Genomic DNA, 26922 nt, shown 5'->3' on the forward strand with positions numbered 1-26922 from the left:
AAACATTCGCACACCGACAAGCCAGACAAACCAGACAAGCCAGACAAGCCAGACAAACCAGACAAACTAGACAAACTAGACAAACTAGACAAACCAGACAAACCAGACAAACTAGACAAACCAGACAAACCAGACAAACTAGACAAACTAGACAAACTAGACAAACCAGACAACCCACACAAACCACACAAACCACACAAACCACACAACCCACACAAACCACACAATCCAGACAAACCACACAACCCACACAAACCAGACAACCCACACAACCCACACAAGCCTCTCGCATCCCGGGCCCATGGCTGACGACATGTTCGCGCCGCCCGTGAACCGCGCCATGCGGGTGCTGGACCGCAGCTTCTTCCAGAAAACGGTGCCCGCATCCGCCGCGAGAATCCTCCGCCCGCAGGACATCGCGCGCTGCCGCAAGGAGCTGCAGCTCAGCAGGGACGCGCTGGCCAACAACCGCATCCAGCCCGTGCGGCCGGACCCTGACGCAGAGCGCGCGCAGAAGGGCGGCAAGTGTCTGGTGCTGAAGCCCGAGATTGTGCACGACGGTAAGCGGTGCACCCCCACCCCCTCTCCCCCCGCAACGCTTGGGGTGCTGAGTCTGAATGGCAGGCAGATCGCTCGACATGGAGCCCTAGACTGCGCGAGCTCGAGCAGGACGGCACGCTCGGCGTGATCCCCTACGCGCTGCACCTCGACTACGACTACTTCACCTACGCGGAAATCACGGCGGCCACAATCCCGCCGCCCGAGAAGAAGAGCGACGACGAGATCCCCCAGGGCTTCACCCTCGCCGGCCACGTCGCCCACCTCAACCTGCGCGAGCGCTACTGGCCCTACAAGCACCTGATCGCCACGGTGCTGGCCGACAAGAACCCCATGGTCAAGACGGTCATCAACAAGCTCGACACGGTCGGCGCCGAGAACGCGTTCCGCACGTTCCAGTACGAAGTCCTCGCCGGCGAAGACGACCTCAACGTCGAGGTGCACGAGCAGGGCTGCACCTTCAAGTTTGACTTTGCCAGAGTCTACTGGAACACGCGCCTGCACACGGAGCACGAGCGCGTGTGCTCGCTCTTCGCCGAGGGCGACGCCGTGTGCGACGTGACGGCCGGCGTGGGCCCCTTTGCCGTGCCGGCCGGCAAGAAGAAGGTCTTTGTGTGGGCCAACGACCTGAATCCGGAGAGCTACCGGAGCCTGGAGGGCAACATCCAGCTCAACAAGGTGGGCGACTTTGTACGGGCCTTCAACAGCGACGGCACGCACTTCATCCGCACCGCCTCGCACGGCCTGCTCGGCACCAAGCACTCGGTCGCCGTCATGCCCAAGACCAAGTTCTCGCGCTCCAACCCGCCCAAGACGGCGCCCGCGCCGCTCAAGACGCTCATCCAGCCGCGCATCTTCGACCACTACATCATGAACCTGCCGGCCTCGGGCATAAACTTTGTCTCGTCCTTTATCGGTCTGTACGCCAACGTGCCCGGCGTGCCCGTCGCCGAGATCAGAGAGCTGTTCGCGCACCGCAAGATGCCCATGGTGCACGTGCACTGCTTCAGCACCAAGAGCGACGACAACGTCAAGGAGAAGGAGGAGATCTGCGCCGAGCTGAGCAGCCAGATGGGCTACACCATCACGCCTGACATGGACGAGGTGGATATCTACGATGTGCGCGATGTAGCGCCCAAGAAGAGGATGTTCTGCGCCACCTTTAGGCTGCCGGCGGAGGTTGCGTTCCGGGAGACGTGAGCTCCGAGCTGTGAGTGACGGGCACGACGGTATAGACAAAAGGATGGGGTTCTCGAAAGCACGCTTCTGGATACCCATAGAGACTGATAACGCACCATGATTGACATGGCTCCATCACTGATACGGCGTAACCTTCCTGAGCACCTCCCATGTCATGCTCGTTCATTCGCGCTCGAGCAAGGAGCACCTCACAGATCCATCAGCATCTCGTCCTCACCACCATCGCCGAAGGCATCCCCGGTCCCGACAACCTGCCCAGACACGCCGCGCCCTCCCTCATCGCGGTCCAGATTGACCAACGGCGTAAAGTCCAAGTCGGCCTCGAGCCCATCCGTCTCAGCCACGCTGTTACCAGCTGCAACGCTCCCCTCACCTTCTCCACCCACGCTGCTCACCCCAGTGATGCGACCGACGACGTCTGGGACTGGCGTGTCCGCAACCACAACAGCAACAGCAACAGCAGCACTCTCGGGGGCCGTCTCCGCTTCGTCCTTGCGCAAGTCGAGGAGCCGCTGGATACCTTCATGCAGCGCACCCCTGACCTCCACGTCTCTTCTGTCAAAGACCTCAGCCAGCAGGTCATCGACTACCATCACCCACTGCATGATCCTGCGCTCGTCGATAGCGGTGGCGAAAGCATCGACCGTATCCGTGCTGTCGCCGTCCCAGTCGAGCCTGTTGGCACTCGTGTCGAGTTTGCGAGCTTGCTGGGTGATGGACGAGACGCTTGTCGTGATGGGCAGAGTCAGCTCGCGGATTTCGAAGCCGTGCGGTATGAAATTCAGGGGGAGACTGGAGGACTTGGTGCGTTGGAGATCGCCGTCTGCTGTGCGGCCGCCGCGTGGTCGAGATGCGGATCTGGCTGCGGGTACAGAGGCGTTGCGTAAGGGTCGACTCCTGCAGACTGGACTTGAGCTCGTATCTGAACACGTGTTTTGGAGGTGCTGGAAGAGACCGTCCATCTCTTGAGCCGTACCTGTCGAGCGCTGACAGGAACCAGCAGACCGTGGCCTGTGCGGTAAGCCTGCGATGGGGCTTCCGCGGTTGGCATAGGCTCGAAGCTGATCTCCAATGTGCTGCGACTGCGAGCCTTGCGTCCTAACAAGGGGATTCGTATCAGCGTGCGCACGTCTCGAACCGAAGAAGTCACAAATGTCGGTATTATTCTCTGAAGACAGTCTTGTCTCCATCAGGCATTCTGCTGCGGGTAGCACCAAGGATCTCTGTGAACTGAAAGTGTCGTCGTTCGGAAAGAGGGCTCCCGCCTGCTGTCGAGGTCGCCTCCGTGCGCAAGCAGCCTTGGGAACATTGCGCATGGGCTGGCCGAACCACGTATCGTCCGCCTGTGAAAATGGCGGTACGTACGGCCTGCTCTTGAACTATTGCTGAGATCGAGGCTTACATCGTTTGGGTGCCGAACCTGTGAACGGAGACTCCGAAATGGAGGGGTGAGGCGCTGCCTGCACGAGACCAGGTGACATCCGCTCCTCGAACGAGGGCAAATCACGAGCACGATGTGTCCTCGGGCCAGTGTTGAAAACACGTGTAGATGGGCCCGGAAAAGGCAGCTCTGTAAAGTGTTGTATGCTCTGCTGCAGCTCCTCGTCAAGCCTAATACTATCAATGTTGACTTGTGATGGGGTCCGAGGAGACAGTGGCTCCGTGAGCCTCGACTGTTGTGGCATGGCTGCAGGTACAGATGACTGAGGGTCTGTAGTTGTCTCACGCTGACTCTTTGCGGGGCTCAGTAATTGCCCATTACCGACAGGCTTCCGAGGCTTGATAGGCGCGTTCATGCGGGCGATGGTCAATGGGTTGGAGATGGCCGTATCACGCCGGCCTTCTTCCTCTTCGACTATGTCAGGCACGTGCTCTTGCAGAAACTCAAGGTCTTCCTCATCAATACCGTACATGCTCGACCTCCAGCCCGGGGGTTGGCTAGAGCTGCTGGGCCAGGCACTCCGATGCTCTCGATGGGGTGGTCTTCATGCACGGAAACAGGGGTGGACTGTTGTGGCGACTGCTCCGTGACCTCGGGCTTTTGATCTGGCTTTGAGATTGCCATGTCCTCGGGGTCTTCAGTGGGTTCTGCGCTGTTGATGTTCTCTGGGTAGTAGGAGACGAGCAGTCTGCCCACCGTCGAAAGCACAAATTTCTCATCACCAAAGACAACATCGTCTTTCGCTGGCTCAATATTCGGATCGTAGGTGTTGACCGGGCAGATGATGTTCAGGCAGAAGAACGGGTCCTTCACATTCGTGAGTGTGAGATTAGCCTTGCGCAGCCTGTCTCTGACAGCTGCTGCAATCTTCTTGAGAGTACCTCGAGTGGAAGACACCGGTCTGGAGTCGACTGAGATGAAAGCGCCGTGGTTCGCGATCTTCGACCCAGCCGCAGTGGACTTTGGCATGAACGCGTGCAACTCGAAGCCGTCCAACTGCAGTGCTGTCCAGTCGCACTGCAGAGCGCACTCTTTACCGATGATCTTGAGAGCGGCATCTTCGACGTTGGCGCTGGCTTTCGGTGCATAGACAAAGTCGCATTTGTTGTTCTTTGCCTTCAAAACGTGCAGTATGAACCAAATGGCTGGTCTCGCAAGTGCATATGCCTGCATCAGACGTCGAATCTTCGCGAGGCACTTTGGTGCACCTTTGATGGCTAGGTCCTTCCGTACTCTTGCCGTCTCTAGTAGTTTGGTGACTTTGACTGTTGTTCCGACGGGGTGGGAGTCGCGCACAGTACTTCAGCGTTGTCAGCATCAAATGCCATATACTCCTGAGGCGATGAACTAACGAAGTGAGTTCGCCATTGCGCTGGTAAGTAAGCTTCACGGCTACAGGCTCACCCTCCACACGAGTGGTGATAGACACGGGACCGCTCATGTCGACTACACTCGCAAGAGCTTCACCGCGGAACCCAAGCCACTTGTCTCCTACCTCTTTCAGATCGTGGAAGTCCCTGATCTTACTGGTGTGGTAGCGACGGCAGGCGAGCGCTCTATCCTCATTGGAAATGCTGTGGCCGTCGTCCCTGACCTGAATTGAGTCGATGGTGTTAGCAGTGAGATCAACGAATATGCTCTTCGCGCGTGCATCGAGAGCGTTGTCGATCAGCTCCTTGACGACTAAGCTAGGATCAGTGAGCAATTGGTGAGAACCTATCTGGCGCACTGTCGTTGGTGGGAGCGCAGCAATGCCCTTTAACGCGCTACCTTCTGCGTCGTCTGTCATGTCTAATGCAGCAACTCATGCATGTGAGACTTCATCGGTCTTGTGCAGAGGTGAAGTGTGGTGATTCTGTCGAGCGGAAGGCGCGCTACTTCGTCGTGCCTTCCTCCTGTGCTTGACCAGCAGCCCGAGCGTCCGGGTTGGCCAAACGAGCGGCAACATCGCCATGCGACTATCTCTGTCATTGCGCTTAACACCTAGGATCAACCTCTACCGCTTTTCTGCATATCTCAGATGTGATACATGAGGTTGTAGATACGAGGCGGAAAATCAACCACCTCGAAGTTGGGGATGCTTTCAATTTAGCCAATCAGAGCTATGCCGCACTGTCATCCGCGAACTACGAACTTCTCAACGCTGCCCAATGAGTCGGCTCCATCTCTCCATCCACAACTTCACTGCCAGAGCTTCTACGACAGAATCTGACGCTCTAAACCAACACTCTCAAAATCAGCGATTACGTGTTTGCGCGAGATCAGCGGCCAGCTTCAATAGCGGGCCCCACTTTTGAGTCAGAACGACTACACGTGTGTTCGGTGCTGCAATAATCGTTGTTGTATGTACTACTGTTTCCTACCAAGAGTCTTGCTGACCTTGCGCCCTAGGCTGGTGATTGTGAAAACGAAATGTCCTACACAACTGAGGCTCAACGTTGGCGAGCATTAGCGACTCGTGACCCCAACGCCAATGGACACTTCTTCTACTCAGTCAAGTCAACGCAAATCTACTGCAGGCCGACATGTCCTGCAAGACTAGCGCGACGAGCAAACATCAGCTTCCAGAAGACGATCGCAGAAGCAGAAGCGCTGGGGTTTCGGGCGTGCAAGCGATGTAGACCGAATGTGGAGAACGAGGATCCCCAAGATAAGGCAGTGGCCAAAGCAATGGGCTTTATTGAGGAGGCGGCGAGGAAGGGCGAAGCGAAGAATCTGAAGCTGCATGATCTGGCGAAGAAAGTCAGCCTGACTCCACGATACTTCCACAAAATCTTCAAGGACAAGACCGGCACAACACCTCGCGAGTACACGAACATAGTCGCAGCTCAATACAGTAGCTCGAGCCCAGCTTTTGCGCCCGAAGCAAGCCCGTCACAAGTGGAGAACTTCGACTGGGAGTCATTCGATATCAGCGAAATTGGCACGTACCAATTCTATTCGAACCCAACATTAGGCGACGACTTCATGGCTCAAGCAGCTCAGATCACAGCAGCTGGATTCGGGGAAGCGTCGATGGATGAGGTACCGATACAATCGTGGGAAGCAGTATCACCCGAATCGCACAATTCAGACACCGACTCTACCCCGTCGTTTGAGCAGCTGGCAAGCTTCAGCGGGCTTGACACTTGCCTCGACTTCGGACACTACCAGACCGCGAAGCAAGTACCCATGGACCCGACATTGGACTTCGACCTCAACATGGCGATGCTCCTCCAATACGACCTGGCCAATGTCGACTTCACATTGGATATGGGGCATGACTTCGGCGTGTCGAGCACGCTGGGTCGAACAGACTTCGTGAGCTGACCGTACTTGGGCAGGCGGCTGTGCGCGGTTTACAGTAGATAAGACTGGGTCGGGTTTGGTCTAGTGTAGACAATGAAATGTATTTTGCTGCTCTTGCTATATCTCTGCCACCGTACTGACATTGTCCACGTTCTGTGTTCGACCCAACAGCATTTCCCCTTCGTGACCGTAGCTTCTCCGGTGCGCACGAATTTTTTATGCATAAAGACTGTGCGTGTTCGTACGAGGATTCGCCAAAAATCATGTCGCGGAACTGGGGATTTTCAGTCTGTCGTGATGAGGTCAGCGCGTGCAGCAGGAGTCTGTGTGCAACGTGTGTAGTTGTATTTGCTCTCAGCGACCGATTTATAAGCAACGACGGCGTAACATATGTCGATGCTAGCCATACCTTTTCCGGCTCTTCCTATAGATTGATATGGTCTGATGTATCTCATCTTCTAGCGTGGGAGGGGTGGTGTGCAAGAAAGTGAACATACCATTGGGAGCATGGGGATCGCGCTGATCCTGTGCGTTAGTAAGTGAAGAGTGATCAAGACGCGCAGACGACCATCGCGTGGCGTGAGTCGCGATGGGCACATGAAAGTCGCAACATGTCGTGTTGTCAAGCTGGCGAGGCTTCGTCGAAAAGTTGAACAAGGCCCACGCCAGCGCCAAGGTACTAACTGCATTGAGTGCTAGAGCAAGATGCGGTCAGGAGATTAACACTTCACATTACAATAACTTAATCAAGAGCATCTCTTCCGAAAGGTCCAAGGATTATCACACAATGAGGTCAGCGACATTATGCATTACAACTCAAGCCTATTTCCTCCTCAAGTATATGATCAGAAAGTAGGGTCGTCTTCACTGATCGGCACCAAATCGCCCTTGCCCTAGTATCAATTCCGTTAGCAGATCTCAATGTCGGTGGTGCTTTGGGTTCTCTTACCTTGAACGCCTCTACGATATCCGCCTGCTCGCTCAACATGAACCGACTGGCCTGGTTCCCTATGTCAGCTAGCTTCCTCCACTTCTCCAGATTTTCCTTGTTTCTCTTGTCTCCATGCGCGATCTTAGGCTGCTGCCAGTGGCCTTCCGAAAAGCTGATCAAGGTGGTGATCTTCTTCTGTGGAATATCGTAGACTGCAGACACTACAGTGCCGGTCTCCTCGAGCCAATTGATCTGCCAGAGTTCACCGGGGCGAATGCATTGATATGTTGCACGTTGGTAGTTTATTCTCCCAGCCATAGGCCCGCCATGAATGGCATAGACAACGCGGTCATCAGAGAAGCACCACAGCTCGTAGCGCCACTTCTCTGGGTTGCCGTCCTGGTCTTGTGCGTCGTAGTCGTAGATGAGGTGGGTGTCCTTGATGTCCTTTTCGAACGACGAGTGCAGTGGTGTGTTCGTCAAGAAGTCTGGAAGCTTGTCGCCTGGTGCCATTGTCGCGGGTGAATCTCTCTTGTGGTGATGCTTGCAATATGATCTATTCTCCTCTGCCGCTGGCGGATGTTCAAATACTTCAGCTTCGACCCTAACGCGGCACTACGAGCAAATGACGTAGCACATCACGATATATTGGCGTCGGATGAGGAACATACATTTTCCTGAAAATTTGTTCGGTCTTCCTTTGGTGTTCGGTTGTTCTACTCGGTACATCTCCATCCTCCACACATTGTTCCTGGAGGACACATCAAGCCCCAAACAATGTGCGCGCGTCTGCCCTGCATCGCGCATCTGAACGTGATCTTGCGATCCAGTTTAGTAGCAGAGGTTGCACGACAGAAGCGGTAAGCTGGTTCGGCGCACAGTTCGGCGAGGCACACAGGTACAGTGCACCACTGCGAAACGTGCTGCCTGTTACCAAGCGCTAGGTACGCGAACGGCCTCACCGAATTTCCGTTCCTTTGTTGGGACAGGAGACCACATGCCTGATTGGGCGCTGTACTCGCTGATGGTTCCGGCTTCGAGTGGTTCCGGCTTCGAGTGGTTCCGAAAGAATGACATGGCCCATCAGTGATGATAAGAGGCCCAAGGCAAGGCAGCAACTGTTGCACGAAGACGAATGCAGGGTGGAGGAATGGAGTGCCATCGCTTGCGCGTTGTCAGCTTCGTGGAACTTCGTCGGATTGACTCGCCGACTGATCTGGTTGGTTACTATGCTCTGTCCAATTGCCAGATGAAGATTGTACTCAGTCCAGCGCTTCAGGTCGTCGCAGCCACTTACCTGAGGTGTAAGTCGAGATGAACTTGACCCGCGCCCGTGAGCCGCTTCGCTCGCCAGAGGCCCCACCTGCCGTTAGTGCTCCCGCCGCTTTGGTTCACCTGGATCAACCCGGTGAGGCCCTGCTCCAGACTCGTGCGCAGATGACTTGTTGTTGTCGAATAAGCTCGTCTCATCAATGTCATCTTTCTCCATCGCGAGAGGGGCCGAGAGCACGAGAAAGGCTAAGCTTCATTTTGAGCTAATGTTGCCAGCTGCAGACGCGCCGCGCACCGCTCACCTGCTGTCAGCACCGCCGACACCGCGGAGGCGTCTGTCCCTGCGCGAGCCGCAAAGGATCCCGCAAGATTGCGCAGAACTTATCAATCCATCTTCAAACGGACGCTCTGTGCCCCTAAGCGGACCACAAGAGCCAAGGGAGGAGGAAAGCGGTGCAAACGGCGCTCAGTGGTTGGTGGGTAACGAACCAGCCCATTGGGAGCTGTTCATCGCGGGGCTCAAGCCCAGAAAGAACTGGCATGCGTAAGACCAGTCCCCATGGTCCTGCAGCCTGGGGCCGACCAACCGAGAGGAAGCGCGGAATGTGTGCCCCCAAAAGGGCTGCATGCCGTTTTGTAGCAGGCGGCCACGCTGAGGAACTCACACAGGTCACCGGTAACGCCGCCTTCCAGCGGTCAGAACAATTTCGCATGAGTTCCGCCAAGCAGGAAATGACTGTGTTAACGCTCAGTTCCATTGGCTTGCTGCTGGATCCAGCTAGTTTCGCGAATGGGCCTGGCTTTACCCATGCCACCGCAACTTGACCCCGGCCCGGTCATGCAGCGTCACGCAGGACAGATGCAATAGCTGTCTAGCGTGCCTATCTCATGGGCTTTCCAGCTGTTTATCTAATGACACTACACCTCAGCCTTCCGTCCTTCAGCCTCTTCATGCCTGATCTCATTCCTTCCAGCTTTGATGGTGTTTTGGACCAAGACAGTTCGCAGAAACTCCCACACCAATACCAACACATCAATACTCATCTTCACTTCTTGCTCACAGTCAACACCTTGGATGCATTCAATCTACTATGCGCCCAATACGGGCAGGGGAGAGTCGATGTCCCGTGAACGCTTGGAACTTCTACGCAGCTCAGCTTTCGAATCCGAGCACGCCTGGCAGTACGACACATCGTATATGGAACACGAAGCAGCAGCAGTGGCGCTTGAGCAAGAGATCGAACAGCCGTTAGCAAGTATATCGCCCGATGAGAATTCAGACGAGCAGATCCGGATCATCAAGACGCAAATCACAATCCACAGGGAACGACAAAGGGCTTTGAGGCCACACCTGGAAAGTGGCAGTGGTGACATTGACGGATGGGGAAACGAGTGCACCTTTGTACCAGCGCCGAATCAGTGGGGCGCGAATGGGGATCTTGATGAAGAGAGCGAGACGTTGTCTTCGGTGTGTTGAGACGATCACGTCAGGGGTGCACATGAGCTAACATGTGTACAGGCGCACAAGCTTCTCACCTGGCAGTCATCATCGCCGATATCAGTAACACCTCCCTACTCACCACTGTATGATGAGCTACCGTCTCCAGACATCCCCTACCACTCAATGCTGGATGCATATCAAGCACCGACAACCTTCCACCTTCATCGTACGCGTGAATGGACAGGACTCTCAGGTAGCCGCAACTATGTCTACACAGCGCGTGAGCACTCAGACAAATACGCGATGTACATGCTCGGTGCGATGCACCGTGGCGACAACCAAATCACCTCCGCCGACTTCTTCAGGGTAGCCGAGTACCCCAGAACTTGCATCCACATACTCCTTTCCGGTATCGAAAAGCAGCGTCTGTCCACTTCATCAAAAGATGCCGCATACAAGTCACGGTGCATCCACCTAGACGTCAAAGATGCGTTCTCGCAGTCTGTGAAGGAATATCCAGATCGTCAGCAAAAGATCCCCTGGTCGCCCCGGCGCTTCACATACGGCGGTCGACGTTTCGTGTGGAAGTCTGGAGACTCCAAGGATGACTCCATGCCTGAGACCCTGTGCGAGTTTCGCAAAGATTGGGCGAAGCCAGGGAGCCGCACCGGAAAGCGCTGCGACGATGCGCAAACGATGACGAAACTGGTGTGGGGAGAGAAGAAGAGGAGCGGGAAGGTCGACAGTTACACGATCCATTTTGCTGGCGGAATGGATCAGGTGTTCAGAGAAATCCTTCTTGCTAGCCAGATGGCACGACAGATCTGCTTGTTCACAGCTATGAACTGAGCAGTGAAGACGACGAGGGCAGAGCCGGGCTCATAAGATTTCTCCCGACTGTACGATCCGTAACGATTAGGAAGGATCGACATGATTTTATGACCGATATATTTCAAGGCGTTTGGTAATCTCACAGGAGGCGGAAAGATACCCATACCACATACATTATCTGGCACTGCTTCGCATAATGGCTAGAATACCAATCGACAGGTTGATACCATACTCTTCGTCCTGGCAAATCTGCTCGTCTTGGCTTACTGAAACTAGCGCTTGAAAGATATCTAATCTCAATCTCGGATCGCCTTGGTGAGGACTGGACGGATCGAAGCATTTGGCATGCTTAGTGAGCCCTATCACCGGTGACGTAATATCGTATGCCCACCAGACGCACCACGTGCACCTTGCTGCAACCTCATCGTCAGCCTTACGCGTTCTGCAGGGCCATATCCAACATTGTGAGTTGTGCTTACTTTTGCATTTGCAACGGTCAACCACTCGTGTCGCTGTCATTCTGCCCCTTCTGGACTAATTTCTCACTCAGCTTTCCGCATTGCAGCCCTAGCCCAACGCCCGACAGCTTGTTACTGTACCTCCAACCACGAGCCACAACCGCCATTCACCGCTTCTGTCAGGGCTACCGTCTCTCTATCGAGTCAGGGAGCCACAATAGACGGTCACGCGTATTGCACCTTCCTAATCGTGGAGGTACACGCATGCAGAGGCTCCTTGTAGAAGACCAGCTGACGGACATGCCATCGAACACCTGCAGCCATGACTTCCACCAAAAACGACAAACTTCGAGAGGTCACGACATGAATTTTGCGCAGCTCTGCTCTCCCCTCCTCCGCTATCGGAGCTCCTAGAGAAATACTTCTCCTCCAGCAACCCCAAAATCACTGAGCATGGTCCAGAGTGGGCACGCAAACGCCTACCATTTCTCGCAAAGACCTTCTCAGGCAAGGATAGCTGTGAGGGGTACTTTAAGCTGATGGGTGGCACCCTCGAGATGTCTTTAGACAAGGATGCCTTTCCAGATGCTAAAGGATTCATTGTGGATGCCGATGCCAACGCCGTGACTGTGGTAGGCAACGGTCACTTTTCCAGCAGGAAGACAGGCAAGGGTTGGGATGAGCATTTCATTCACAAGTTCAGCGAGTTCGACGAGCATGGCAAGATTGGGCACAGGGAGATTTGGGCGGATCAATTGAGCGCTTTGGTTGCTGTTGGCGAGTGAACGCTATGTGTGTAACTTGGCAAGACGGCGTACCATACAAACGAGCATTGCAGTGACTGTTGCCTCCTGGCGATGTCCGGCCGTCATGTTTCCTCGACGGTGTGCTGGGCGCTCACCTCGACCCCGCACCGTCATCACAGAAGTACGGCTGCACCGAGGCTAATAACCGGTCGACTTGAGCAAAATCAATGACATGTAGTGTAGCAATCGCAATCCCTCTTCTGCACTGTATCAAAGTATTCGCGAGAAAGAGGAAGGATACAGGCATGTCTTCGAAGCAATCAGGACGGCATGATCTCGACGACGCCAAATTGGGCGAATACCTCCAACAGCACATTCCGGAGTTCAAGCTTCCTATCAAATCAACAAAGATTGGATATGGCCAGAGTAATCCAACTTACTTTGTAGACGATGCCAACAAGACTCGATACATCCTGAGAAAGAAGCCATCCGGAACGATCATATCTCCAGTTGCTCATCGGGTCGACCGAGAGTATAAGGTGCTCAAAGCACTTGGCAAAGTTGAAGGCTTCCCTGTACCAAAAGTATACTGTCTTTGCATGGACTCGACAGTGATTGGGACAGCATTTTATGTACACAGCTATCCATTGAACAGTCACAATGAAGTTACATACTAACACTTACGAGGTAATGGAGTTCGTTAAAGGCCGCATCATCACCGACCCCAATCTCTCAACCCTACCCCCCACTCAAAGACGGTCAGCTTGGTTCTCCCTAATCTCAACACTTGCGTGGCTACACTCCATTGACCCCGACTCAATCGGGCTGTCCAACTTCGGCAAGAAAAAAGACTTCTATACACGCCACTGTAACACCTTCTCGCGCATCGAAGCGCAGCAAGCCAAAGTCAAAGACATAAAAACCGGCGCCGAGCTCGGCCGTGCACATCCAAACTTCGACGAGATCGTTGACTATATCCGCAAAAACGTGCCTTCGGGTCGCACAAGCATCGTCCACGGCGACTACAAGTTCGACAATGTGATCTTGCATCCCACGGAGCCGAGGGTCATTGCTCTTCTGGACTGGGAGCTGAGTACGCTGGGAAACCCGATGATGGATGTGTGCTATGCGTGTGGTCCGTACTGGAATCGCGCGCGGAAGGGCGGCGCGTTGAGAGATGATCAGGGCGGTGAGGTGTATTTGCCGGAGAATCAGAGGAGGAATGGGATGCCGAGTATGGAGGAGCTGGTCTATGAGTATGCGAAGATTACTGGATGGGATCCGAGGCAGGACCAGTGGGAGGTTGCGAAGGTGTTCCATTTGATGAAGGTGAGTTCAGAATTAGGCGGTCTGAGACCTTGTGCTAACGAGAGATACAGGGAAGCACGATCAGTCATGGAATCCAGGCAAGGACGATGAGTGGGCAGGCGAGCAGTGAATTCTCACACATCTACTTTGAGAACACGAAGAGAGGGTTGGACACGGCACTTGCACTGGTTAGGTCATTGAAGGAGAGAGAGACTTCGAAGAGCAGCTTGTGATAATGCCGACGAGTGGCGACTTCGGTTGTAAATAAGTGTGAAATAGAACAATAGGGTGTTTCAATCTTATACAAAGGAAAATTCCATCATACGCATATCACAGCTGGCTTCAGCTTGACCCTTATCACCACCATCTAGTTCTTGTAGCTAGGCGGCGCAGTCTCTAAGCCCGCCTGCCTCTCAGCCTTCCGTGTGCGCCTCCTCTCGCGACGCTCCAACTCCTTAGCCACAGCCTCAGCTAGCTTCTTCCTCTCCTCACGCTCCCTCTCCTTGACGATCTGCTCCCTGGCCTTTCCAGACCAGACAGCGCGGAACTCCTTGCGGAACTTCTGCTTGAAGGTGAGGGCCCGGTCGTTCTCCTCCTCGGCCTTCTTGGTGGCGTATTCCTCCTCATCGTCGGTGTCGAGGAAGTCGTCTTCGTCGTCGATCAGAGGGTCAGATGACTCGGCATTAACCACCTTAAGGTTGCGCTCCTTATCCCATTTCTTGGTGCGCGAGTATGCGATGCAGCCCGTTGTGAAGAGGACTACGCCGAGCGGGAAGGTCACGAAGACGCCCATAACGATGGCGATGGCGAGAATCTCTTCGTCCATTGTGGCAGTCGTGTGTATATTGGTTTGTTGTCGATAAATGCAGACGTGCGTCGTTTTTAGAGTACGTTATGGAGGGTCCCCGGTGTTGAGTGCTTGTTACCTGAAATAGGGGGAGGTGTCGCCACCGCGGTATACTGCGGATTGGCACATTCCGCGTTACGTCATCAGCGGCGCTGTCACACGCTTTGACCTTCACGGACCTTCTAAAATACCAACACCGACTTGAGGCCACACCTGTCCTTCGCAGGACTCGGAGCGAAATTCGTAGACTGATACATTCATAGCATCTCCGGCCGTCCGAGCATTGAAGATTGCCATTGGGGCAACTCTCGCACCCACAATTGCTCTTCCTGATCCGTACTCCGAGTACTACTTTGGTACATCTCCGACAAGAGAACCCATGGTACTTCTCTAACAGCGCGTTGCGGGATGAGCGCTTCCAGTGGAGCTGTCGACCTGGAGCGGGCTGTGCTGCGGAGGTAAGTGGATCATGTTTGGTCGTCTCTGTCGGCTCTCAGAATCGTTCTCAGACAACCGAGACTGCTTGGCTGTAGGTTCCCACACAGTCAAGGCTTCTTGTATATCGGCAGCAAACATCAGCTGTATCGGGCAGGGATCCGGGATCCTTCGCCCCATTTGCTTCGAAACGTTTCGCTCACGCTGCCCAGAGCCCGCCGTTCTTTACTAAGGCTACCAAGTGATTGCTTGTGGCACTGCGAGCGTTGTTTTGTCGTCGGAAGGTAGTCTCATTCCTGCAGAGATTGTGTCAAACAGGCCGCATAGCTGGGAAGGGCAACAACCGCGATAGTGCATTGAAAATTGGATCTATGATTGATCGACCACCTAGACACGTATAGCGTCTCATCAACCTATATGCAGAATTCAAAGCTCCATGGTATATGTGCCCTTTCCTTTTTATACGCCAGCGCTATGCAAAAATCAGGTATGTGTGGAAAGAAAGTGGTTAGATTACAGTGCGGCCGACGAGGGTAGCTTGAGAGCCTCTATGTCTAGGTACACGTGAGAAGCGCTGAGCCTGCAGACGACTTGTGAGAAAACGAGAAACAGATGGTGACAAGAGCGTAGGGGTATAAAATGAGTGTCTGTTGCCGTTGCAGCGCGACGCTTGTATGCTTGCTGAATGAGCGAATTAAAAAAAAAGGAAACCGGTGATCAGTGACTCAGTAACATGGAGACGATCTGCCGTGCACACACTTGACTTGCAAACTTTGGTGGTGTACTTCGTTGATGTGGCCCCGCATTGATCTAATGATCTGCGACGTCCTCGTCCCTCATGGGGTAGAGGATGTCACCGACAATGACGGACCTTACATGGTTGAATAGCACAAAGAACCACATTGCAATGATGGCAATGGAGAGACCATTGCCGACAAACAGAATTGTTTCGTCTTGCAGGGCGTTACCAATGGAGATGGTGGCAATGGCAAACCCGGTGTTGGGGAAAACCATGGCCCACCAACCTAAGTGGAAGTAGACAGCCCAGGAGCTGATAACCTAGAACAGAATTAGATATCTACCGACAAGAGTTGTCTGTAGAGACTTACAGCAACAAGAGCAATCATAAAGAACCACATAGCCAGTACCCAGAGGAATAGAGCAGCAACGATAGCCAAAGTGCGAATGAGCTTGCCATCCATAAGTCCATCGCCCTGAAGGTCGAAGTCTGGGGGCAGCGCATTTGCCATTCCGATGAGTGCTAAGCAGGTGAAAGAGGGAGGTCCAACTCCGATGAACATAGCTCCACGGTGCTCGCGGTCGGGATATCCGACCTGCATGAGTCGTCCAATGTAGTGAGCGTACATGAGAATGGCAACAGTGAAGCCGAGACCCTGACATCCAAGACCTGCTACAATGATGGGCATTCTGGCGCTTAGTGGCTGGTTGGATGCGATGACGGAAGCGATAGTTCCTGAAAGCATGATGGGGAAGATTGGCAGCAGCCATGAAGGCATAAAACTGTTCAACTTGTATGTGTGCGCGCCGAAGAGGAAGGAGTATTGGAAGACAGCCAAGCTGAAGGCAAAGAAGGTGTAAAGCCAGAACGCGACCGACATAGTGGTAACCGCCCAGGCGCGGTTGGGATGATCCATCTCATAAGCTTGGATGACGTACTTTTCCGTTCCCGTAATCATGGTGGCTATAGAGAGGAAGAAAGGCCCCAGGAAAAGCGCCTCGCGCTCGTGCGTGATAGAGCCTTTGAAAGCACCAGGGAACTTGGTAAAACGTAGAATCATAGTGCCAGTGATGACAGTGAAGAAGATGATGTTCATGACGTAGAAGATGGCGCCGATGGTAATCAGTCCAGGGAAAGCGTGGGGCTGAACGGAGATTAGTGTGGCAACACCACCCGTGGCCATGGTCAGGGTGTACCAAGCCCAGGTGAAATGGCGAAGACGGTCGCCGAATGTCATATATGGCTGGTTCGGGTCCCGCCTGTGTGGTAGCTTCGAGTTGTGATCCCAGCCGCTTCCGTGACCATGATCATCATGCTTCTGCTTCTCGAGGTCGATTGAGGCTGGAGGCATTGGCATGGCGGGTGGAGGCGGAGGTGGGTCATTGAATGGGTTCTCCGGCTCTTTGCCCTTAGAATCGATTGGATAACCATTGCCGTCTACGGGTCCTGTGAAGTAGGTTTCTCCTCCAGCAGGGTATGGGTCTATAGGTGTCTGAACCCAGGTGTTCGTCCTGGTGGTCTGTTGAGACTGAGGAGGGTACTGGTTCTGCTGTTGTGTGTTTGTGGGTTGCTGAACATTCATAGGAAAGCCGCCATTGTCGTGTTGAGGATTTTGACCGTTGTTCATGTTGTCAGGCTGGTATGCTTGGGGCGCGTACTGAGTTTGTTGGGGTCGAGAGACTGGTCGAACTGAAGTAGGGAGACCATTCTGCACAGGGTAGAGACCCGGGCGTGGGTCGGACTGAGGGCGGGAGTAGCTTGGTCCATTGTTGTCAAAGCTAGGATTGAAGTTGTTGTTGTCCTTGCTGTCGAAGGTCAATCCCTCAGGCTGGAATCGAGAATCCATCTTTGATTTTCAAGAGAGGTGGCCTGCACCGTGGGAACTAACGAACGGAGACGCCTGTATATAACTGCAAAGTCAATGACATGTAGAATAGTATGCAACAAATTAATTCAGCGCCGGGCCGTTAGGAAAGGAGATGGACGCAAGGGGCAGGCGGCGAAGTAATAACGAGTAGATAGCAAGATCAGCATGGGGGTGTGAGCGTTCCTCAAATTGATGTCGTTTCGGACCATGTACCACGATTGGCACTAGACATTTCTAGCGGTTAGCAGAGTGACTCCGAGCAGCGACGTAGGGGTGGACTGGGACCTTGACAAGCTTGGCTGAAGTGATGTGATGCGTACTTGCTCCTGGTATCCACATCAAAGCGCCAAATAAGCTCTGTGACACAGCCAACGCACATGCACTCTTGCTAGCAACCTGAAGTTGTCTTCGCCTCATCCCAGTCCATAAACGGAAACACATGCCTTGGCAGCGTCCGCTCCGCCAAGATGGATCTCATGAGTGCTGTGATAAGAGTGCAGCTGAGCGCGCGGGATCTGCAACACTCGTCCTTGCTTATGCAGAGGACAAAAATATCGTGGTCGAGTTCGACCATACTGCAACTTTACCACAAATGCATTTCACCGAGGTCGGCTCCGCGTGCGCTCCGTTGTGATGCAGTGTGCACTCTAGGTTCATGTAGAGCTCACCTGTAAAGCTGGAGATAGGGTCAAAGAGGAAGGTGTTGCCCACAATGAAAGCGGGATGTCGCCGCGGAACAGGGAGAGTCCCTTTTGCGTTACAACCCCGTTCTGGCTGGACCGGGCGGTCTCTGATTTGGATCACCATAGGATGGTGAAGACCGGTATTCCCGGAGTTCCAAATGTAGACCGGGGTGACGCTACGTCGCGAGTATGGCTGCGGGCAATTGATTGCGGCTGAAAGAGCGGATTGGTGTCCGTCGAAAGGGTGCGTGTGAAACGGGCGACGAAACGTCAAAAGCGGATCCAATCGTGTCGGAGTTGATGCCAAGTAGGTATGGTATCACCAAAACACATCCAAGCACGCGGCCCCACCCATCTGGCGACGTGGAAGCCACAGCCGCACACTAAGAAAGCTTGTCACTCTGATAAGATCGCGTAGCTGCTTTGCGAGTGCAACAGATCTCGTCCAAGACAACCGTGTGCGATAGAGATGCTGTCTCAGCGACGCCCTGAGGCCCACTCTGACGTTTGACTCTCCTTCAGCCAAGCCCGAGCCTTAGGCAAAAAGCCTATCTTGACCTCGACGAAATCGTTTCTACCGAACGTGCGTTACAGAACGCGCTGCTGTCTGAGGTAGTCATGATGGAAGGTGAGGTGTTGCGATGCAGTAAAAATCCACGCGGCGGAGGTTCAGCGACAACATCGCTGATGACAGAAGCGCTGACCGTTACGCGTCGGTGTTCAGAGGTTGCGACTTGTTGCCCAACTTACACGGAGCCCCCTATCGCGACGAGACGGCGACTTCTGGGCGTTGGCGGTGCACTCTACAATCGGACCGCGACTTCAATTGCGCCTAAAGACCGACGCATGTGAAGGGTTCCACTGTTTGACGTAGATGCGAGTGCATGCTCGTCGCATTGCCCAATGGCCAAGAGAAGAAAAGTATTGGAAGATGAGGCTCAGCGGGAGGTCATGGAAGGAGGATCAGCGCAAGGTGACGAGGACGTGGCTGCACGCGCACCTTCCCTTTCACAGCGGGTCCGCCAGAACAACAACCCTAACTAACCCAATCCTCAACTTTCGCATCCCGTGCATGGGAGGGTGGACATGATCCTCGTATCTGCTGATGAATTTTGCTGCAACCATGATGGAAGATTGCTGTAAGTTGGCTGTTCTTCCTGGTCTCGAAGATACGCCATTGATGACAACATTGCGCAACCAACGGGCATCTGCAACGCCGAATCCATACCCATTGAAGGGACTACAAATCCAATTCAAAACTCAGGTACGACACGAAATCAACATATCTGCATTATTCGATGCGAGACATGTGCAGGGCAAGTTGTGCCTGTCAACGCCGGCGCGTGCCGCTCTTGGCTGTGGATCCATTCAGGAGCAGCAGATTGACCTTCGTTCAAGAGCCATGCTCGTCAGGCATCTATTCGATATACGCTTTGACAGGAGAAGCCAAGAACCTGGCTTGCATAGGGTGTGCCGAGTCACGTCACAGATACATGTTAACTTTCCACAATAATGTTCCGAGCTTCACATGGGTACCCGTGATTGGGTATAGACAAAGGAGGCGAAATGTTCATGCTGCCCGATGAGAACGTATTTCAGAGCACATTTCTCGAAAATTGCTCCCGTGCGTTGAGTGCTTTGACGCTCTACCGGAAGACACGGGCTTAGCTGGTAAGTACCACTGCTGATTCTTGTACAGCAACTCTACATCACACTCTTTTCTCACCCATTACCTCTTTCTCTGATATTTCCGGTTGCACAGATATACCCGTGATACCAAAAGCAGACGAGTCCTCTTCGAGTGGAGCAACTCCAATTCGTCGAGCCTCTGCTGCTGTGAATGTCCCATACACGTCGACCGAGTCCATCTGATCCATATCGGGTACCGGAAAGATAAGATTGAGTCCGTAGAAGACCACAGCGCTGATGAAGAAGCCTGGTAGCAACATTAGCATCGAAAGGGCATCACAATCAGGGCATAACCTACCCACTAGGAAGGCCATGTAGTACAGCTGTACCAAAGCCTTCGGTGCTGACGTGTCTCCCCGAACGGTAACTACCAGTCCCCCAATAGTCGGCGCCCATCCGCATGCCCATGCTGGTACTGCTCGCCAGTTGAACCCCTTCCAAAAGTAGTAGATGGAGCCATCGGTTTTATACAAGTGAGTAAGCCGGATCCTCCTCTTTCGCAGCAAATAATAGTCTGTAGCCATGATGCCGATAATCGGGGCTAAGAACACGGAAAACGACGATAGCACAGCGATGAATGTGGTCGCGCGGTTGATTAGCTGCCATGGCTGTACGATCCATGCGGCAACGAACGTAATGATAGCACCACGACGTATGTCGATGTATCGAGGGAACAAGCCGGCCAGATCAATACCTCCGGCGATGGCGTTTCCGCATATGTTCTCGAACATCGCCGTGAAAGCGAAACCCGCGGCCAGAAAGAAGACGCCAGCACGAGCCTTAGAGCTGCCGTTTCCGTTGTCCATCATGACCATGAGGAGATCCGGAGGATTCCAGTACACCTCACCATAGATCTTCTGGGCTGCTGAAGCGGTGACGAGACCTACAAAAGAGACTAATATACCAGCGATGAAACAGCTTGTAATGGTGCTGTAGACATAGTGCCTACGCGCGCTGGCATAGCGGGAGAAGTCAGAGCCATTCGTTATGCCAGCCGCCAGTCCGCCGATACCTTGATTTATCCCAGCCATGATGAGCCACGAGGAGTTCCATCGGGAGCCAGCAGGGATGGCTTGGCCAGCGCTCCATAACGGACCTACACCTCTCGCGACTGCAAGAGCCCAGATCATCCAGGCCAGCATGCCGACACCACACCATGTACACACAATCTGGAACGGGATCTTGAACTTCTCAGGACGGAGCCACAGGAATGGAGTCGATAGAAACCAGAAGACCACAAACCCCACGAACTGGTCAGTCGTGGTGGGCATGCTCGGACCGAACGTGTTTGGCATACGCGCAAAGGAGGGCCATATAGCTGTCAAGCAGACTGCAATGAGCCGTCCTCCATTCCAACCTGTCCCGTGTCAATGGAATCCCGGCTTACAGCACAGTAAGGACTAACATTGCACAGCGTTCCAGATAAAATTGAGCAAAATCCTTTGCATCAAAGGGATGAAGCTCCCTCTCAGGCCCCAAGAATACCGATTTTGTACTGTAAATCCGATATGCCACTTCAAGCCGATCCATGCGATCAAGACTGAGAACAAGACAATGAGTAGTCTACTAACGATTATGATGAGCATAGCCTGTGGAACGGACAAGCCCAGCGCTGCAGCTGTCAGTCCGTGTCTCGCGGCTATCGTATTTCTTGCGTACTCAGGTAAGTGCTTGGAGTCTGCCAATTCGCAACATTCAGACTGGCTATCGACCAGAACCCGAAGAAGTTAAACCAGCCCCTTTCACAATATTAGACAAAAGCTGAGCATGAAAAGGAGGTTTTGAGGCACCAAGTTCGTCGTTCCGGCGGCAAGGGAATCAGATCGCGGTTGCTCCAAGCATCAGTCTGCTCATGTCGGCTGTCATCGCCCTTTAGTCGTATACGGTAGTCGAGTGAGACTAGTCTCCGCTTCAAATTCATAGTGAGATGCTGTCAGAGTCAGACTGCCAAAGCTGCTGGGAGACAGTGACAGTTGTAAAGAAAAGAATCGTATGCTTTGTGCCGGATCCGAGCGAATCTCCACACTAGGCTGGGCTCCATGTCGAGATGTTCGGCATTAGTTCTCAATCGCGGAAGCCGCAACAGTAGGATCATAAGCGCACGATGATAGGAAGCTCTAGATGAGGGGTACACCGAATTAGCACCTCAGCAGACAGACGGGTGGCGCCATGATCGACAGAACAAATGAAAAGCCTCGCTGCAAGTGCAATAGTCACCTATCGACTAATCTTCATGAATGGATAAACTGATACCGTTGACCGATGGACGACGAGAGAGGTGTGCAGCAAGCAAGGCAGGCGCGGGAGACGGCTCCCGGACTTCGGCACGCCCCACCAAAGCATTTGATCGAGGGGTTCCTAAGCCTCTCACACCCCTCGCCTTGCTATTGGGTCCTCCCCCTACACACACACCGCTGCTCAAAGATTCGCGACCATGAGTGCTTCTAGGAGCTTGCGCATTGGCGTCGACGTTGGGGGGTAAGGCGCCTGCCCATGGTACTCTGAACCAAAGCCTCGCAGTCTGACATAATATCGCAGTACCAACACCGACGGCGTTATAATAGACCCCACAAGGTCAAGAGAGTCCGACAAAGGCATTGTAGCATGGTGAGTCACTGGTCTGGTGTCATGATACTGACAGGTGACAATGACCTTCAGCCTTCCCACGTGACATCGATCTTGTGCATTCACAATTTCCTGATCAAAACTTACGTCTTAACAGGCACAAGGCTCCTACAACCGCGGACCCTAGTCATGGCATTGCTGATGCGATCACTACTATGTTCAAGTCTGCTTCCGTGGATCCTAGCTCCGTAGCCAGCGTCACGATTGGTACCACGCATTTCGTGAATGCAGTCATCACACGCGACACTACTCGACTGTCGCCAGTTGCTGTAATCCGTCTCTCTGGACCCTTCAGTAAGCATGCGCCGCCCGGCGTTGACTGGCCCGCTGCCCTGAGGAAGATAATACTCGCACACTATGCCTTGGTCAAAGGCGGCCTTGAGATAGATGGCAGTCTCATTTCTGATATCAAAGAGCAGGAGATTGTGAACCAGTGTAAAATCATCAAAGAAAAAGGCATCAAGAGCATTGTGATCAATGGAGTTTTCAGTCCCATCGACACCATCGAGAGACAGGAGGAACGAGCAGCAGAGATCGTCAAGCGAGAACTTGGAGAAAACGTGGACGTTGTGCTTAGCAAAACCGTCGCAAATCTGGGTTTCCTGGAGCGTGAGAACGCTGCAATCCTCAATGCATCAATCCTATCCTTTGCGCGCAAGACCATCACATCTTTTCAGTCTCCGATCAAGAAGCTCGGTTTGAATTGTCCAGTATTCATAACGCAGAACGACGGTACCATCCTCAGCGGCGAAGCAGCAAGCCGCCTCCCTATCCGGACGTTCTCGTCAGGTCCCACGAACAGCATGCGCGGAGCTGCGTTCCTGGTAGGAAAGCAAGAAGATGGTCAAGCAATGATGGTGGTCGATGTAGGCGGTACAACCACAGATGTTGGTCTGTTACTTGCCAATGGTTTCCCACGCCAACAAGCGGCATACTCGGAGCTCTCTGGTGTCAGGATGAACTTCTCGTACCCTGATGTGAAGAGCATAGGTCTCGGAGGCGGTAGCCTAGTCAGGAGGGTTGGCGACAAGCTCCAGGTCGGGCCTGAGTCTGTCGGCTATCGATTGCAAGAGAAGGCGCTCATCTTCGGCGGAGATGTGCCCACCGCTACTGACTACACCGTTGCGGGCTTACTCGAAGTCAACGTCGGCGACCCTGAGAAGGTACGAGGAATATTGGACGATAAGGATATTGCGGAGTTCAAGAACGAGACAAAGGCTATGCTGGAGCGCATTGTGGACACTATGAAGACTTCGCCTGAAGATCTTCCTGTACTACTTGTTGGAGGTGGCGCCGTTATAGCACCTGATACTCTGAAAGGCGCAAGTCGGGTTATCAAGCCGCAATGGTCGGGTGTTGCAAATGCAATTGGCGCTGCTATGGCTCGAGTGAGCGCTGTTGTGGACACTGTCAAGTCGACGGAGAAGCAGTCCGAAAAGGAGCTGCTCGTCGAAATCTCTGAAGAGACCAAGAAGCGCACTGTTGACGCCGGTGCTTTGGCTGATTCAGTCGCAATTGTCGAGATTGAGGCGCTGCCCCTGCAATACGTCGCAAATAAAACACGTTTCATCGTCCGCGCTGCCGGCGACTTCGACTTCTCCCGAGCACGGGACTTCGCAGACCTCGATGTCACGAAAATTGGAGAGGTTGTAGCAATAGAGCTGGACAATGCACAGGATAGAATAACGCCAGCGTCCATCGAAGACACCGCTGCCGAAGATGACGCAGCCCCACAGATCGACATTGTAGGCTACAGGCCGAAGGTTGTCAACCGCGAGTGGTGGATCTCGGAAACCGACCTTGACTGGATCACCATAGGGTGCTATATCTTGGGTACTGGAGGCGGCGGCTCGCCGTATTCAACAATGTTGAGGGTGCGCGAAATCCTGCGGGCAGGTGGTACTGTGCGAGTCGTCAGTCCAGACGACCTCAAAGATGAAGACCTGATCGGCAGCGGTGGAGCTGCTGGGAGCCCAACTGTGGGCATCGAAAAGCTACCCGCTGATGAGATAATGGATGCTCAAAACAGTCTCTACGAGCTCTTCAAGGGCGGTCGCGCAACGCATGTGATCCCGATAGAGATCGGAGGCTCCAATGGTCTTCAAGGTCTTGTCATAGGTGCATCGTCGAACATGAACGTGCCATGTGTCGATGGCGACTGGATGGGCCGTGCCTACCCAACAAAGTGGCAGACCACACCTGTCGTGTTCGGAGAGCGCGAGATTGTGTTCGCCCCGGTAGCTGTTGCTGACGGCAACGGCAACACGCTTTACATGCCTACGGCAGCAAGTGACTTCAAGGTCGAACAAGTGATCAGATCAGCTCTAAGTCAGATGGGCAGTGCTGTTGGTACAGCTGACGCCCCAGTCACAGGCGAAGAGACGAGACGTTGGGCAGTCGAGCACACGATTTCGCTATCATGGCGCATTGGTCGGGAGGTCGCACGGGCTAGAAAAGAGAACAGAATCGATAATGTCGCCGAGTCCATTATTGACGCTGTCGGAGGACCGGAAACCGGGCGTGTGCTTTTCAAAGGCAAGATCGTTGGCGTGGAACGGAAACTCTGGAACGGCCACGTCTATGGCGAAGTAATTATCGAGGGCACCGACGCGCAGTGTTCTGACAAGGTCAAGATCCCTTTCAAGAACGAGAACATAGCCGCCATCCGTATGCACGATGGAGAGGAGTGCAAGACTGGTGAGGAGTGCAACGAGGACGTGCTTGCAATCGTACCGGATCTGATTGCAGTCATCGATGCACACAATGGCGAGGCCATCGGTACGCCTGAGTACAGATATGGCTTGCTAGTGCTGGTCATTGGTATTACTGCCAGTGAGCGCTGGACCAGTCCGAAGGGTATTGAAATCGGTGGCCCCAATTCCTTCGGTCTGAACCACCTCACGTACAAGCCCTTGGGCAAATTCGTGAAGCCGGTCAGCGTGATCGACGAGTATGACGGGAGACTATGAACTGTAAGTCGCAGCCAGAGGGCCACACTAATCGCGGCACGTAGATCTTTCAAAGGTAGTTGATATAATTAGGTTATGCTGCCTCAGTATCTTATGTGTGCGTCACACCTGTGTAAAGTGGATGGACGATTTTGACCGCTGCCTCGTAACTCGTGAAGAGGATACCGCCGCTGAAGACCGTTCGCCCTAGTCGCATAGTCGTCCCTTTCCAGAATCCTTTGACGCCGTAGTCAAGCAGAACACTCTTGACAGCTTCAAGAGTACTTGTTCCCCGCGCGCTCTGTGACCTAGTCTTGATTACATCGAATGGCTGTGTTGCGAGCGTCGTGACAACACCAGCGACAGATCCGTTGGCAAAGTTGACGGCGGTATTCTGTGCGATATTTTTCTTCTTCTCGTAGTCTTTTAGAGTGTTGTAGGTGCCCATACGAAATGCCGTTGCAGATGCCTGTTTGAGAGTCGTGCCTGCGAGACCCCGATACAGTCCAAGGATTCCATGCTCTTTCCAGATAACACGTGTCGCGTGAAGGCCAGAACTGAATCTCTTCTCGTTACGCGCATCATCAATCAGAGCTGTCTTGATACGCTCAGTCGGTGTGACTGCGGTGATTGATGCAACAACACCAGCTGTCATTCCAGCCAGCAGATTGCGCCCAGGTGATAATGTTCCGGTTGTCGGGTCCGCAAAAGACTCCTTGATTTGATCGAAGAACAAAAATCGCACTGCATCTTTTCCGACAGAGCCGAATACAAGGGCTCCACAACCCTTGTACAACGCTCTTAGTCCTTCATCCTGGTAAATTCGCGTAATGACCAAAAATGGGTTGCGCGGAGTCGGCTGTCCATTTTCAACTCTCAGTTGTACTCTTGTCTTTGCAAATTCTAATGGGTACTACGAGAAAGGTCAAAACACGTCAACTCGGCGACATTATTGCTCGGCGTACTGATAGAAAACCCTCTACACCACCTGCAATACCGCCCGAAATCAGCGATACCACGGCAGGCGTATTCTTGTCCTGTGGCATGTCAGCACGACTCAAAATCGGCTGAAGTAGTACCTACACCATCTGCGACCATTGCTCCTCAAAAAATTAGTAGGTTAGATGATGTTTGGACGAGAGTCGGGATTGGCGAAAAGATGCAGGTACGTAACCGAGGCCATAGCCGTTCCGGCGGCTAGCAAACCGACGGCAGCGCCATGGCCACAGCACGTCACCTTGGAACCTTTGTTCTTACACGTCTCCAGAGTTCACTTCTTCCAAATTCCCGCGCGACACCGTATATGATAACGGACTGGGAACAAAAGTCGGAACCGTGACATGACGTCAGAGCCTTCCCCTTCCACAGGACTTTCATCTTCTCTCCTCTCTCAAGCAACGACACCGCATGAATCTCGGACGTGCCAGAACGGACCCTTAATGATAAAGCCATTTCTTGCGGGCTCCGCAACTCATGCGTTCTGTCGCGTAGTTGAAGGCCCATTTTCAAAACCTTAAAGCCTTGCAGCTTATCACCGTTAACACCACAGAGCGCGGTTCCCGACACGTGCGAACACGCGACGCTATCCTCCAGAGATGCAAGCAGCGCTAGCTTC

The 26922-nt window shown here is 53.5% G+C and overlaps 14 protein-coding genes across 14 annotated transcripts; 7 read left to right on the forward strand and 7 right to left on the reverse strand.

Moving 5' to 3' along the window:
• Positions 1–313: 313 nt before the first annotated feature.
• M421DRAFT_55088 (uncharacterized protein) lies at positions 314–1758 on the forward strand (the record flags this gene model as incomplete). Its single annotated transcript, XM_033595277.1, has 2 exons — positions 314–560; positions 629–1758. 2 exons carry the CDS (start codon positions 314–316, stop codon positions 1756–1758), a joined length of 1377 nt encoding a protein of 458 aa, XP_033452347.1.
• A 188-nt stretch (positions 1759–1946) lies between these two features.
• On the reverse strand, positions 1947–4988 carry M421DRAFT_98318 (uncharacterized protein; the record flags this gene model as incomplete). The annotated part of the gene is made up of 5 exons (XM_033598600.1): positions 1947–2433; positions 3238–3702; positions 3768–3946; positions 4013–4499; positions 4552–4988. The coding sequence occupies 5 exons, from the start codon at positions 4986–4988 to the stop codon at positions 1947–1949; spliced, it is 2055 nt and encodes a 684-aa protein (XP_033452348.1).
• A 237-nt stretch (positions 4989–5225) lies between these two features.
• M421DRAFT_416824 (uncharacterized protein) lies at positions 5226–6684 on the forward strand. Its single transcript, XM_033591217.1, has 2 exons — positions 5226–5541; positions 5591–6684. Exon 2 carries the CDS (start codon positions 5612–5614, stop codon positions 6506–6508), a length of 897 nt encoding a protein of 298 aa, XP_033452349.1. The 5' UTR covers positions 5226–5541; positions 5591–5611; the 3' UTR covers positions 6509–6684.
• A 648-nt stretch (positions 6685–7332) lies between these two features.
• On the reverse strand, positions 7333–7931 carry M421DRAFT_1771 (uncharacterized protein; the record flags this gene model as incomplete). Its single annotated transcript, XM_033587851.1, has 2 exons — positions 7333–7380; positions 7437–7931. The coding sequence occupies 2 exons, from the start codon at positions 7929–7931 to the stop codon at positions 7333–7335; spliced, it is 543 nt and encodes a 180-aa protein (XP_033452350.1).
• A 101-nt stretch (positions 7932–8032) lies between these two features.
• On the reverse strand, positions 8033–9054 carry M421DRAFT_284554 (uncharacterized protein). Its single transcript, XM_033588953.1, has 3 exons — positions 8993–9054; positions 8716–8936; positions 8033–8582 (listed from the first exon to the last, which is right to left on the reverse strand). Exons 2-3 carry the CDS (start codon positions 8895–8897, stop codon positions 8135–8137), a joined length of 630 nt encoding a protein of 209 aa, XP_033452351.1. The 5' UTR covers positions 8898–8936; positions 8993–9054; the 3' UTR covers positions 8033–8134.
• Positions 9055–9428: 374 nt separating this feature from the next.
• Positions 9429–11240, forward strand: M421DRAFT_416826 (uncharacterized protein). Its single transcript, XM_033591218.1, has 2 exons — positions 9429–10158; positions 10210–11240. Exons 1-2 carry the CDS (start codon positions 9811–9813, stop codon positions 10978–10980), a joined length of 1119 nt encoding a protein of 372 aa, XP_033452352.1. The 5' UTR covers positions 9429–9810; the 3' UTR covers positions 10981–11240.
• On the forward strand, positions 11164–12076 carry M421DRAFT_284539 (uncharacterized protein). The gene has a single exon (XM_033588952.1). The coding sequence runs from the start codon at positions 11346–11348 to the stop codon at positions 11832–11834; it is 489 nt and encodes a 162-aa protein (XP_033452353.1). The 5' UTR covers positions 11164–11345; the 3' UTR covers positions 11835–12076.
• Positions 11513–12419, forward strand: M421DRAFT_416827 (uncharacterized protein). The gene has a single exon (XM_033591219.1). It carries the CDS (start codon positions 11978–11980, stop codon positions 12203–12205), a length of 228 nt encoding a protein of 75 aa, XP_033452354.1. The 5' UTR covers positions 11513–11977; the 3' UTR covers positions 12206–12419.
• A 52-nt stretch (positions 12420–12471) lies between these two features.
• Positions 12472–13824, forward strand: M421DRAFT_402917 (APH-domain-containing protein; the record flags this gene model as incomplete). Its single annotated transcript, XM_033590250.1, has 3 exons — positions 12472–12798; positions 12854–13495; positions 13546–13824. 3 exons carry the CDS (start codon positions 12472–12474, stop codon positions 13705–13707), a joined length of 1131 nt encoding a protein of 376 aa, XP_033452355.1. The 3' UTR covers positions 13708–13824.
• M421DRAFT_416828 (uncharacterized protein) lies at positions 13462–14402 on the reverse strand. The gene is made up of 2 exons (XM_033591220.1): positions 13544–14402; positions 13462–13493 (listed from the first exon to the last, which is right to left on the reverse strand). The coding sequence occupies exon 1, from the start codon at positions 14298–14300 to the stop codon at positions 13842–13844; it is 459 nt and encodes a 152-aa protein (XP_033452356.1). The 5' UTR covers positions 14301–14402; the 3' UTR covers positions 13462–13493; positions 13544–13841.
• A 1164-nt stretch (positions 14403–15566) lies between these two features.
• On the reverse strand, positions 15567–17341 carry M421DRAFT_54751 (uncharacterized protein; the record flags this gene model as incomplete). Its single annotated transcript, XM_033595254.1, has 2 exons — positions 15567–15815; positions 15866–17341. 2 exons carry the CDS (start codon positions 17339–17341, stop codon positions 15567–15569), a joined length of 1725 nt encoding a protein of 574 aa, XP_033452357.1.
• Positions 17342–19625: 2284 nt separating this feature from the next.
• M421DRAFT_416834 (uracil permease) lies at positions 19626–21992 on the reverse strand. The gene is made up of 5 exons (XM_033591221.1): positions 21525–21992; positions 21394–21473; positions 21140–21346; positions 20033–21091; positions 19626–19981 (listed from the first exon to the last, which is right to left on the reverse strand). The coding sequence occupies exons 1-5, from the start codon at positions 21653–21655 to the stop codon at positions 19755–19757; spliced, it is 1704 nt and encodes a 567-aa protein (XP_033452358.1). The 5' UTR covers positions 21656–21992; the 3' UTR covers positions 19626–19754.
• On the forward strand, positions 21974–25603 carry M421DRAFT_416836 (hydantoinase). The gene is made up of 3 exons (XM_033591222.1): positions 21974–22212; positions 22273–22341; positions 22457–25603. The coding sequence occupies exons 1-3, from the start codon at positions 22169–22171 to the stop codon at positions 25326–25328; spliced, it is 2985 nt and encodes a 994-aa protein (XP_033452359.1). The 5' UTR covers positions 21974–22168; the 3' UTR covers positions 25329–25603.
• On the reverse strand, positions 25374–26441 carry M421DRAFT_416837 (tricarboxylate transport protein, mitochondrial precursor). Its single transcript, XM_033591223.1, has 3 exons — positions 26391–26441; positions 26273–26344; positions 25374–26220 (listed from the first exon to the last, which is right to left on the reverse strand). The coding sequence occupies exons 1-3, from the start codon at positions 26403–26405 to the stop codon at positions 25420–25422; spliced, it is 888 nt and encodes a 295-aa protein (XP_033452360.1). The 5' UTR covers positions 26406–26441; the 3' UTR covers positions 25374–25419.
• Positions 26442–26922: the final 481 nt, after the last annotated feature.

The sequence above is a fragment of the Didymella exigua genome (genome assembly GCF_010094145.1).
Source record: "Didymella exigua CBS 183.55 unplaced genomic scaffold M421scaffold_4, whole genome shotgun sequence".
Classification (NCBI taxonomy): Eukaryota; Fungi; Ascomycota; class Dothideomycetes; order Pleosporales; family Didymellaceae; genus Didymella; species Didymella exigua.

What these genes read in the sequence shown, in the direction of transcription:
- M421DRAFT_416824 (XM_033591217.1), top strand. Translation starts at nt 5,612, where the DNA reads ATGTCCTACACAACTGAGGCTCAACGTTGGCGAGCATTAGCGACTCGT.
- M421DRAFT_284554 (XM_033588953.1), bottom strand. Translation starts at nt 8,897, where the DNA reads ATGACATTGATGAGACGAGCTTATTCGACAACAACAAGTCATCTGCGC. An exon ending in CATCTCGACTTACACCTCAG is followed by an intron (nt 8,583 to 8,715) that starts GTAAGTGGCTGC and finishes ACAACGCGCAAG; the next exon opens with CGATGGCACTCCATTCCTCC.
- M421DRAFT_416826 (XM_033591218.1), top strand. Translation starts at nt 9,811, where the DNA reads ATGTCCCGTGAACGCTTGGAACTTCTACGCAGCTCAGCTTTCGAATCC. An exon ending in AGAGCGAGACGTTGTCTTCG is followed by an intron (nt 10,159 to 10,209) that starts GTGTGTTGAGAC and finishes ACATGTGTACAG; the next exon opens with GCGCACAAGCTTCTCACCTG.
- M421DRAFT_284539 (XM_033588952.1), top strand. Translation starts at nt 11,346, where the DNA reads ATGCCCACCAGACGCACCACGTGCACCTTGCTGCAACCTCATCGTCAG.
- M421DRAFT_416827 (XM_033591219.1), top strand. Translation starts at nt 11,978, where the DNA reads ATGTCTTTAGACAAGGATGCCTTTCCAGATGCTAAAGGATTCATTGTG.
- M421DRAFT_416828 (XM_033591220.1), bottom strand. Translation starts at nt 14,300, where the DNA reads ATGGACGAAGAGATTCTCGCCATCGCCATCGTTATGGGCGTCTTCGTG.
- M421DRAFT_416834 (XM_033591221.1), bottom strand. Translation starts at nt 21,655, where the DNA reads ATGAATTTGAAGCGGAGACTAGTCTCACTCGACTACCGTATACGACTA. An exon ending in CCGCCGGAACGACGAACTTG is followed by an intron (nt 21,474 to 21,524) that starts GTGCCTCAAAAC and finishes ATATTGTGAAAG; the next exon opens with GGGCTGGTTTAACTTCTTCG. An exon ending in GACTCCAAGCACTTACCTGA is followed by an intron (nt 21,347 to 21,393) that starts GTACGCAAGAAA and finishes TGACAGCTGCAG; the next exon opens with CGCTGGGCTTGTCCGTTCCA.
- M421DRAFT_416836 (XM_033591222.1), top strand. Translation starts at nt 22,169, where the DNA reads ATGAGTGCTTCTAGGAGCTTGCGCATTGGCGTCGACGTTGGGGG. An exon ending in ATTGGCGTCGACGTTGGGGG is followed by an intron (nt 22,213 to 22,272) that starts GTAAGGCGCCTG and finishes ATAATATCGCAG; the next exon opens with TACCAACACCGACGGCGTTA. An exon ending in GACAAAGGCATTGTAGCATG is followed by an intron (nt 22,342 to 22,456) that starts GTGAGTCACTGG and finishes ACGTCTTAACAG; the next exon opens with GCACAAGGCTCCTACAACCG.
- M421DRAFT_416837 (XM_033591223.1), bottom strand. An exon ending in GTGTAGAGGGTTTTCTATCA is followed by an intron (nt 26,221 to 26,272) that starts GTACGCCGAGCA and finishes CCTTTCTCGTAG; the next exon opens with TACCCATTAGAATTTGCAAA.